At 46.6% G+C, this 10473-nt stretch overlaps 1 protein-coding gene across 1 annotated transcript; it reads left to right on the forward strand.

Moving 5' to 3' along the window:
• The first annotated feature begins 294 nt into the window (after positions 1-294).
• LOC107124628 (olfactory receptor 10AC1-like) lies at positions 295-1263 on the forward strand. The gene has a single exon (XM_015428120.1). The coding sequence runs from the start codon at positions 295-297 to the stop codon at positions 1261-1263; it is 969 nt and encodes a 322-aa protein (XP_015283606.1).
• Positions 1264-10473: the final 9210 nt, after the last annotated feature.

A 10473-nucleotide genomic window follows, 5' to 3' on the forward strand; every position in this document is an offset into this window, starting at 1 on the left:
CAAGGTCCCTGTTGTGGGGAGGGGAAGGGCGATTTGAAGCCACTTTCAGACTCCTTAGGGTAGAGAAAAGCGGAGTATAAAAACCAACTCTTCTTCTTCTACAGACCATGGTCGACCCTGCTTAGCCCCCAAGCTCAGACGAGCTAGGGCTAAGTTGAGCTATCCGGGTTGGTATTTAAATAAACAGGCATAAAAATAAATCCCTAGTCTTATGCTCCGGCTTCCCGTTTATTTCCTTGCAGGCATAGTGGTGGAAACTGCATGGAGAGAAGTAACCATACATCTGGCGAAGCCATGGAATTCTTGCTGCTGGGATTCTCTGACTTGCATCACCTGCGGGGCCTCCTCTTTTTCATCTTCCTCACGGTGCACTTGGCTACTCTGGCAGGAAACCTTCTCATTCTCTTGGCTGTGGCTGCCGAGCATTCCCGCCCGCCCATGCTCCTCTTCCTCTGCCAGCTCTCCGCGATTGAGCTCTGTTACACCCTCGTCATTGTTCCCAAGACACTGGCTGACCTCGTTTCCACAGGGGGGAGCACCATTTCCTTCGTGGGCTGCGCCACCCAAATGCACTTCTTTGTGGCTCTGGGAGGGGCCGAATGCTTCCTCCTGGCTGCCATGTCCTACGATCGCTACGCGGCCATCTGCCGGCCCCTGCACTATGCGGTCATGATGAGCCAGGAGTTCTGCCTTCAGCTGGCCATAATCTGCTGCCTCGGTGGCTTCATTGTCTCCCTGGGCCTGACCGTGGCTGTCTTCCGCCTGCCCTTCTGCAGCTCCCACCGCATCAACCACTTTTTCTGCGATATCCCCGCTCTGCTACACCTGGCCTGCACAAAGAGCTACGCCAACGAACTGCCCCTTCTGGCCGCCTGCATCCTCCTCCTCTTGCTCCCTTTTGTGCTTATCCTCGTCTCCTACTCTTACATCACCACAGCCGTGATACGCATCCGTGACTCTGCCGGGCGGGGCAAGGCTTTCTCGACCTGCGCCTCGCATCTGGCTGTTACCGTCTTGCACTACGGCTGCGCCACTTTCATGTATGTCCGGCCCAAGTCCAAGTACTCACCAAACCGGGACAAGATGATCTCTCTGGTATACACCAACATTACCCCCTTGCTATACCCTCTGATTTACAGTCTCCGGAACAAAGAAATCAAAGGAGCGGTGAGGAAACTGCTGCAGAAGAAAGTGGCCCAGCCAAACTGGAACATCTTTAAGTGTAGGTGTGGGCTATGTGAGCATGCAGCCCAGAAACCATAGATGGTCTCTTATCGGGGGTTATGGTTGCCAGTTCCCCCCGGCCACCCGCAGGGGATGGAGGGATAGAGTTGCCAGATCCAGGTTGGGAAACTCCTGGAGATTTGGGGATGGATCCTGGGGAGGACAGGGACCTCTCAGCCGGGCGGAGTGCTCAGGGACCTCTCAGCGGGGTGCAATGCCACAGAATCCATCCTCCAAAGCATTCGTTTTCTCCAGAGGAACTGATCTCTGTAGTCTGGAGCTGTAATTCTGAGGGATCTCCAAGTTCCACCTGCAGCTGGCATCCCTATCAAGGGCATGCTGAACCTTTTGCCAAGGACAGGCGTGTTATGAAGCACCCAGCAGGCAAAAAATGATGTGACTGGTTGCCTGTTTGTGACTCAGTGGGTCACCAGCTCAAGAGTATGATGCTAACAACTTCTAACAACTGTTAGAAGATGAATGTCTGGAGACACAAAATCGTTACAAAGAAAGTGGTTCAAGGGAAGCACCACTTGCATAGCGTACATACATATTTCTTTTTGTTCAACTGCTTTATCCAGTCAATGGGATTGTGCACATTTCTGAAATAATATGACATCTGCAAGACCTGTTTCCCAATACCAAAAATGGGATGAGGCTGCAGGTTGCAGTGACCCTTCAGTTATTTGCTGAAATCATTGCCTGTTTCCACCACAACCAGAACATAGCAAATGTATTGGTGGTCAGAGTGAAACACACCAAGGTCAGTCTCATTCCAAGATAGGGTTATTGAATAGTCCTTGTGGTCCTGTAACTGACTTGCAAGACAACGCAGGTTTCAAAATGCTGCTTGGGACAGAGAGTCAGGGAGGTTTATCAGTTCATCTTCCCTGGAGAGAAGAGCTTATGTGATTGGCTGCTCTACTCACTTTCTGACTGGCCAGCATCAGCTTAGAGAGGAAATAAAACAGCTGATCTGGAAGGAAAAGGTTCATTCGCTGGCCAGAGGGTTTGGTTTCTGAGGGAAGAGACTTTGGGCGTCAGTGATTTCTGTCAGTGAATTGCCAGAAAAGTACTTTTATATATAGAAGAAGAGCGATTCCATTGTCTAAGATATATTAAAACTACTCTGAGGGAGAATTCAGATTCTCAGTCAAGAAAGCTACAACACTGCTTTATACAGACATATAGTACTGAAGAGGAATTTGGCAGGAGGTTTGAGGAGTTAGAGAGAACTCCCAGACAAGCCAAATAGGAAAAGGAGTTGTTGCTTCTTAGGGACAAGAAGAATAACTTCTAGCCAGTAGAAACCCTTGATTGTGATAAAGGGGAAGAGCTTAGACTGCTCAAGAGTTACTCAAAAGCTATAATATCTAAAGGGAAAACCCAGATCTCTGAAGGGAGAAACCTAGAAGCACTAAGACAAAGCTACTCTCTATGAAACTGTATTTAAGATTCTGTGTAACAGTTGAAATATATAATAAACAAAAAACTTCTCACTGAAAAGAACTTCAAACTCAGAAATTAAGCTACAACGACACTGTCGTATATTCAAAAACCTCAATTCTGTATATATTAGAAAGTTTTACCTCCGCATCTTCTATACCTTATTGAATCCTCCTGCATGTTTATATCTTCCCTGCCTGTTTATTAAAATCGTTATTATTCTGTTTTGAAAGTTAATTTTGCCTCATGAGCCATTTCACATGTCCTGTATTCCCTCTAGTTCCTTTGCTGGGTGATAAGCCTAAACTAATATCTGTGACAGGGTGGGGCAGTTAAAGCTTATAAAATAAGATGAAATACACACTACTGAAGGGCAGCTCAGGCACTGAGGGGAACAAAAAATTTGGCAGGAAAATCTGCCTGGGAGTGGGGAAGCATCAGGGGTCCGTCATAGATTCAAATGGGATCTATTGCACTCATAAAACCATGCATACCCATTTGGGATAAAGGACAAATAATTTGGCAATTAGTTGTATCAAAGAGTTTTCTTTTGCCTGGGGGATCACCGAGGACATCATTTATTTATTTATCAGATTTATACCCCGCCCACCCAGCTGAAGCAGGCTCAGGGTGGCTTACATAAAATTGTTAAAACAATTTAAAAACACATAAAATCTAAAGTGCGGTACATACATGCATACATTCCTATGCGACGACAATCATAATCCAGTGTTTTCATAACAGGAGTCAGTTAGTACAGACTTAGATGATGAACACAATCCCAGGGAAGCTCCAAGTTATGTCAAGATGTTAAATGCCTGGTGGAAGAGCTCCGTCTTGCAGGCCCTGTGGAACTGAAGTAAGTTCCGCAGAGCCCTGGTGTCCTCAGGGAGCTTGTTCCACCAGTGTGGAGCTGCCATGGAGAAGGCTCTAGCCCTGGTGATGGCCAGTCTGGCCTCTTTAGAACCAAGGAACACTAGGAGGTTTTGGCTCCCAGAATGGGGTGGTAGGGAACCAGGTTTCCCATTATAGTGAGAAAACACCTTTTCCACTCTTCCAAGTCCATTGTAGTCAATGGGTTTAGAAGGGTATTTCACTGCTTAGGTTTGATCTGTTTGTATATTATGAAGTTTACTATTGTCATTCTATCTGTCTCATTTTTATCTTAGTGTTCCTCTAAGCACTGTGTGGTGTACATGATTTGGTATTCGCCCATTTGTAACCTTCCTCACAACAGTCCTGGAGATATAACTATATTGAGGGAAGAAGAAGAAGAGATTGGATTTATGCCCCGCCCTTCACTACCCAAAGGTGTCTCAGAGCGGCTTACAAACTCCTTTCCCTTCCCCTCCCCACAACAGACACCCTGTGAGGTTGGTGGGGCTGAGAGAGCTCTGACAGAAACTGCTATTTTTCAAGGACAGCTCTTATCAGAACTATGGCTTGCCCAAGGTCATCCAGCAGGTGCAAGTGGAGGAGTGGGGAATCAAACCTGGTTCTCCCAGCTTAGAGTCTGCACACTTAACCACTACATCAAACTGGCTCTCCCACCAAACTGGCTGACCAAAAGTCATGCTTCACAGGTGCGTGGAGGGAGGTGTCAGTTTGGTGTAGTGGTTAGGAACGCGGATGCTAATCTGGGAGGACCAAGTTTGAGTCTCCACTCCTCCACATGCAGCTGCTGGCGTGACTTTGTGTCAGTTACAAGTTCTTTCAGAGCTGTTCTCTCACGAGCAGTTCTCGAAAGAACTCTTTCAGCCCCACCTGCATCACAGGGTATCTGTTGTGGGGAGGGGAAGAGAAAGGGATTATAAACTGCTCTGAGACTCCTTTGGGTAGTGAAGAGCAGGGTAGGAATCCAATCTCCTCCTCCTCCTCCTCCCTCTAACCATCGCCCCACACTGGCTCTTTAATTCTTCAGTTGTGAGCAGGGGTCGTTTCGTAGAAAAAGAGCTAGGGGAACTCATTAGCATAACTCATTAGCATATGCCACACCCCCTGACATCAGAGGCGGGGAGGAAACAACTTGCCCTCCCTCTTCTCCTGCCTCCTCCTGGCTGAATGAGGGCCGGAAGCGGGGCAGCCGGAAGCAGGGGGTGGGGCTTCGTCGTGTGCCCCGCCCTCGCCCCTCACCCGGGGGAACGGCAATCCCCCGCGATCCCCCCGAATCGACCTCTGGTTGTGAGTCCATCCTTCGTTCCAAATTGACATTGAGAACATACACATAGGGTTGCCAGGCCCCCCGGCCACCAGTGTGGGATGGGGGGATAGGGTTGTCAGATCCAGGTTGGGGAACTCCTGGAGATTTGAGGGTGGAGCCTGGGGAGGACAGGGCCCTCAGTGGAGTCCCATAGAGTCCACCCTCCAGAGCAGCCATTTTCTCCAGGGGAACTGATCTCTGTAGTCTGGAAATCAGCTGTAATTCCGGGAGATTCCCAGGTCCCACCTGGAGTCTGGCATCCCTATAAGACACATTGGCCAATAAAATGGAAGGATATATAATCTGGGCTCAAAGGTGGTTTGCTGATCTCAGTAGCCACTCGCATTCTTGAAGGAAAAGCTCAAAAATGAAATTACTAAAATACAATTAACATCCTTTCAGTCATGAAGAAAGAAAGAAAGAAAGAAAGAAAAGCAGTTCCATTTCCCTCCATTTTTCCACGGTGGGCCATGAAAGGAGGGTAAGGGCCAATGTTGCCCCATTCCCTTCCCTCGGATGTTCACATCTGTCTAGATATTGGAACATCTAAAAGATTTCTGTGTCAGGGGAGATACTGCTATGCAGCCAGCTGGCCACCACCTCCGCTGCAGCCTTTCGGTTTCGTTTCCAAAGTCGGCTCCCTGTTCCCACTGCTCCCTTACCCTGCCTTGTAAGCATTTTAACTTCTCTTCCTGTTGACTAGCCCGTCTAATTTTCTGCCGGACAAAAAGAAAATTGGTAAGTGAAGTTGCTTTTCACAGGGTCTTTTCACTGTGGTAGTAGATGAACTAAGGATGGCGAGGAGAGCATATTTAGTATATTCAGAGAGATTCCTAAAAAGGAATTTTAATCAAATAAACTCAAGGGCTGCTCAATAGTACAAATAGATGGATAGTTGTGAATGCCTGAATGGGCAGGTCTGTATATTGAAAAACTGTGTCATTTGAACTATTTGGAATTAAGACCACTTTGAGTCAGCTGGGGGGGGGGATTTGTGGGGTGGTCAAAGTGGACGGTCACATTTTCTTGGGCTCGACTTATAAACCGAATGAAATTTTTAAAAAGACCCTGTGCCCTGTAGTATTCCACATAACAAAAAGTACAGAAATTCTGTTCCGCAATGTAAAATGCTTATGAATAAAGAAGTTATACCAGGATGGAAGGGTTAACGACCGCAACAATTCCCTGTGTTCCTTTCTTAATTACAGCAAATGCAGTCGTTTTTCCCTGCACTTTCTTTGCCCCCCTCCCTACCCCCAGGGCTGTTCTCCCCCCCCCCCCCCCCACTCCAGGGAATTGGTCATATATATATAAATATATATATATGTGTGGGTGCCAGAACTCTCAAGAGGGAAATGAAGTTATCAATCTGTATACTGAGAACTAATGAACGTTTAAACATTTTCAAAAGAATTTTGTCAAAGAGGTTCCGGAACTCTGTTCCAACACGTTCCCCCAGGAAAAAAAGCCCTGGATATTGCTATAGTGTTAAACTACAGCAGTGTCGGTTACCAGTTTTAGGCTATAGTGATCTGTTAACTATCAATTAAAAATGTAAAAACCTGAAAAGCCTTCCAGTGATTGGGAAAATGGCTGCCCGGGGGGACCGTGACAAAGAAAATGGCCCTGATGTGGGCAGGACCTACAAAAAACTGTTTCTACTCAGCCTGCTTCTGCCTGCTAGTGATTAGGTAACTTAGGCTGCGGTCGCACGGAACATTAGCCACGCAAGAGAGATGGAAGACAGGCGGATTTTCCAGGCGCGATCTCACCGGCACATCTGGGAAGCGTAGCGCTTCCGTGGCACAACCGAGGCTTCACGCCGAAAACGCGCTGCAAAAAACTAGTACCTCGGAGGTACTAGTTTCCAGAAACTGCGGGGCAAGGGCGGGCGTCTGATCGCGTTTCCGGTGGCATCCGGTGCCCGCCCATGTCCCCTTGCGACAAAGGTGTTGTTTTTTCCCCCAAGTCTCCGTAGATGCGCACACGCACCCAACAGAGCATGCGCATTCGTCGTGTACACAAAAAAAGAACACCAGTTTGCTGCACCGCGCACTTCTTCGTTGCGCACAGGCTAGTCCTATGATCGGCACCTCTCCCTACCCACGGAAACCTTCCCCGGGACCCCCACGGTACGTCTGCTGGCGCAACCGCACGTTATTTTGCCTTGCCCACACACACGCTCGCCCCCCCCCCCCGCGCATTTTCCTGCCCTAGCTTCTTTTGTGCTCATTGTAAGTTAGTTTTTCCCTCTCTCCCGGTGATAGGGGGGAGCAATTTTCAAATACATGCTAGAGTTATAACAGAGCTTTTAAAACGTATAATTAATTAGTTTTACTTTAACCAGCTGCTGGATCTCCCCTCTTTTATCATGTCTAGGAAAAGAAACCGTCCCTCTTGCTTTTGTCGGCTTTCCAGCCAACAAACAAAGCTGGACACCTTCTTTGGCTATAATATTAAAACTAGCAATCATTTTTCACCTTTACCAGGTAACTCTTTTTTTCCTCAGAGGCAAAGGAATTACAAGTTAACTCTTCAGTGCAGCTGCGTACTCATCCTACGCTGCCTAAACGTAATCGCATGCTGCCCTCTCCTGATCTACTAAGGAAAAGGATTTATGTCCTGAGAAGGATACCCTTCAGATTCTAGCCTCTCAGACTTTTCTAATTGCTGAGACTCTAGGAAAGATTTACGATAAAATCAATGCCTTGTTCCAAGCCCTTTCTATCAAGTGTGTGGGGGGGGGTCATACTTTTTCTCAGGTTCTATCTGGAACCCATTCCTGTACTCAGAACAATTTACAAAGAGGCTATGAAACATTTGTTTGTTTGTTTGTTTGTTTGTTTGTTTATTAGATTTGTATCCTGCCCACCCTGCATAGCAGGCTCAGGGGGGGTTCCGTCAGATATGATATACAAACAGTTACAAACAGTTAAACTAGATCAGATGAAATACAATAATAATTCCTATATATCTAACCAAAGCCTCAACAGATGAGGGCTATCACAAATTGGGGTTCCAGATGTTACACAGATCTGATCCACTGAAGGGGAGGCCCAATAAATAGAGGGAGGACGCCCACTGCTTCAACTAAAAGCCTGGCGGAAGAGCTCCGTCTTACAGGCCCTGCGGAACTGTAAAAGGTCCTGCAGGGCCCTGATCTCATATGGGAGCTCATTCCACCAGGTAGGGGTCAGGCTTACTTAGGAAGCCTACCGTGCAGGGCTCTTTTTGTAGCAGGAGCTCCTTTGCATATTAGGCGACACACCCCTAATGTAGCCAATCCTCCAAGAGCTTACATTAGCCCCTCTAAGAAGAGCTCTATAAGCTCTTGGAGGATTGGCTACATTAGGGGTGTGTCACCTAATATGCAAAGGCGTTCCTGCTACAAAAAGAGCCCTGCGCGGCGCCGGCGGAATCACTCTGATGCTAGAACCTTTTAAAATGTCACTGTTCCTATGCCCCTTTCAAGAGAGACTTATTGACTGGAGAGGAAAATGGCGCATTAAGGAGCATTTGGTTTATCTCCTTGATTGCTCTCCCAGAGATGTTGAGCTGACATTTTTTGAGGTCTTTCCTGGCCCTATTAGAGAAAACTGGCTTACACTTATGTTCTATTCCCCCCCCATTCCTGTTTTGATTATTAACAAACAGCAGTGGTTCACTTCACATGGACTTATCCCCAAAAGATGTTTCCATTCTTTTGCACCAACACCCCTTTTCCCTGTGAACCCCTACTTTAAGAAACCTACGCCAAGTCTCCTACAACCAACAAAGAAGAATAAGGTCATCCCCAGGCATTCTACCCAACCCATGATCTTTCCCCAGTTTAAAAAAAAAAAAAAAGATTCATGTCCAAACTTGATCCCAACAACTAGGAATTCAGGCATGAATAATACGGAACTACTTGTGACCCCAAAAAAACCTCTTCCACATTCTCAAAATTATTAAATGGTGAGCCATTGGATAGGGCAGACTCCAACCTAACACAGTTTTTTTGTGTGTGTCTTGCCAAAAGTGGAACAGATTAACATCACGGACAGGCTAGAGAATCTTGAAGGAAATTTGAAGCTCATTCCCAAGAGCCAGTGATGGAATCGGTAGCTCAGTTCACCTCATTCCTGTAGAGAAGAACACTAACAATGAGTTGTTAAGATTGGAAACCCAACCCCAATCTTATCCTATAAGGGAGCCTAATTCCTGCCCAGGTAAAAATTCCTCCTGTGAAATACTCCCATGTAAAGAATTTATCCACATATGCCTTTGCCTGGAAAGACAGCAGGAACTCATCCTGTTCCCCTGGAACCCACCATCATAATTTGTTCTGTTAATCCCCGTGCTGACTGAATTAGCTAGCCCTCAGTTTGACTATTTCCTTCCACAAGAATGTTAAGCTGGGATGTGGCAGGCTGGTCTTCCAAGGTTTCCTGTGAGTATACCAGGACATTCTTATCCACTTTTGCTGCATGAACCATAGCAACCTCACTATGTGGCTGGTGTGGCTCTCTGTTCAGAATTGGGCCAACCTTCCCTTGAGTCAAGGACTTGGTTACGAGCACTTAGACTGTTCATCAAGTCATACTTTAGCACAGTGGTTCTCAACCTGTGGGTCGCGACCCCTTTTGGGGTCGGACCCCTTCACAGGGGTCGCCTAAGACCATCGGAAAACACAAATTTTCAATGGTCTTATGATAGCAACAAAAATAATTTTATGGTTGGGGGTCACCACAACATGAGGAACTGAATTAAAGGGTCACGGCACTAGGAAAGTTGAGAACCACTGCTTTAGCAGCAAGGGCTACTGGCACTCCTGAAAGAAGACTCTTATAGGCCAATGTGGTTTAAGACTGTTTTTGAGAAACTGTTGGCTCTCAGTGTTAACCTTGACGCTATCTAGGCCCTAGATCGATCACCAAAGCTCTGCCTTTAGAACCTGTTCACCTCAATTTTTTGGTATTCCACCTTCAAAATCTCTTCCCTCCTCCACCTATCTGTTGTCTTATGAGGGGTAGGTTCATGTGTTTACCTTATTATTCAGAATGAATCTAACCCTGGCCCTTAGGTAAGATCAACACAATAGCACGGTAATGATTCCTTGTTTTTGTGTGTGTGTGGTTCACCTCAATTTTTTGGTATTCCACCTTCAAAATCTCTTCCCTCCTCCACCTATCTGTTGTCTTATGAGGGGTAGGTTCATGTGTTTACCTTATTATTCAGAATGAATCTAACCCTGGCCCTTAGGTAAGATCAACACAATAGCACGGTAATGATTCCTTGTTTTTGTGTGTGTGTGTGTCTCTTTAAAAGTTTGGTTGCATGGCTGTGGTAGATAGACTAGAGTGGTTGAGAGAGGCAAGTGTGGTATGATTGGTGGTTGACAGAGAGGGGGAGGGGTTTTGGAAGTGAATCTGGTTGGATGAGTATGTGAGTCAGTCAAGTGTGTGTGTGTCTCTTTAAAAGTTTGGTTGCATGGCTGTGGTAGATAGACTAGAGTGGTTGAGAGAGGCAAGTGTGGTATGATTGGTGGTTGACAGAGAGGGGGAGGGGTTTTAGAAGTGAATCTGGTTGGATGAGTATGTGAGTCAGTCAGGAGTTTCAGTTAC

The sequence above is a fragment of the Gekko japonicus genome, unplaced genomic scaffold (genome assembly GCF_001447785.1).
Source record: "Gekko japonicus isolate JY-2015 unplaced genomic scaffold, Gekko_japonicus_V1.1 scaffold1321, whole genome shotgun sequence".
Lineage (NCBI taxonomy): Eukaryota > Metazoa > Chordata > Lepidosauria > Squamata > Gekkonidae > Gekko > Gekko japonicus.

What these genes read in the sequence shown, in the direction of transcription:
- LOC107124628 (XM_015428120.1), top strand. Translation starts at nt 295, where the DNA reads ATGGAATTCTTGCTGCTGGGATTCTCTGACTTGCATCACCTGCGGGGC.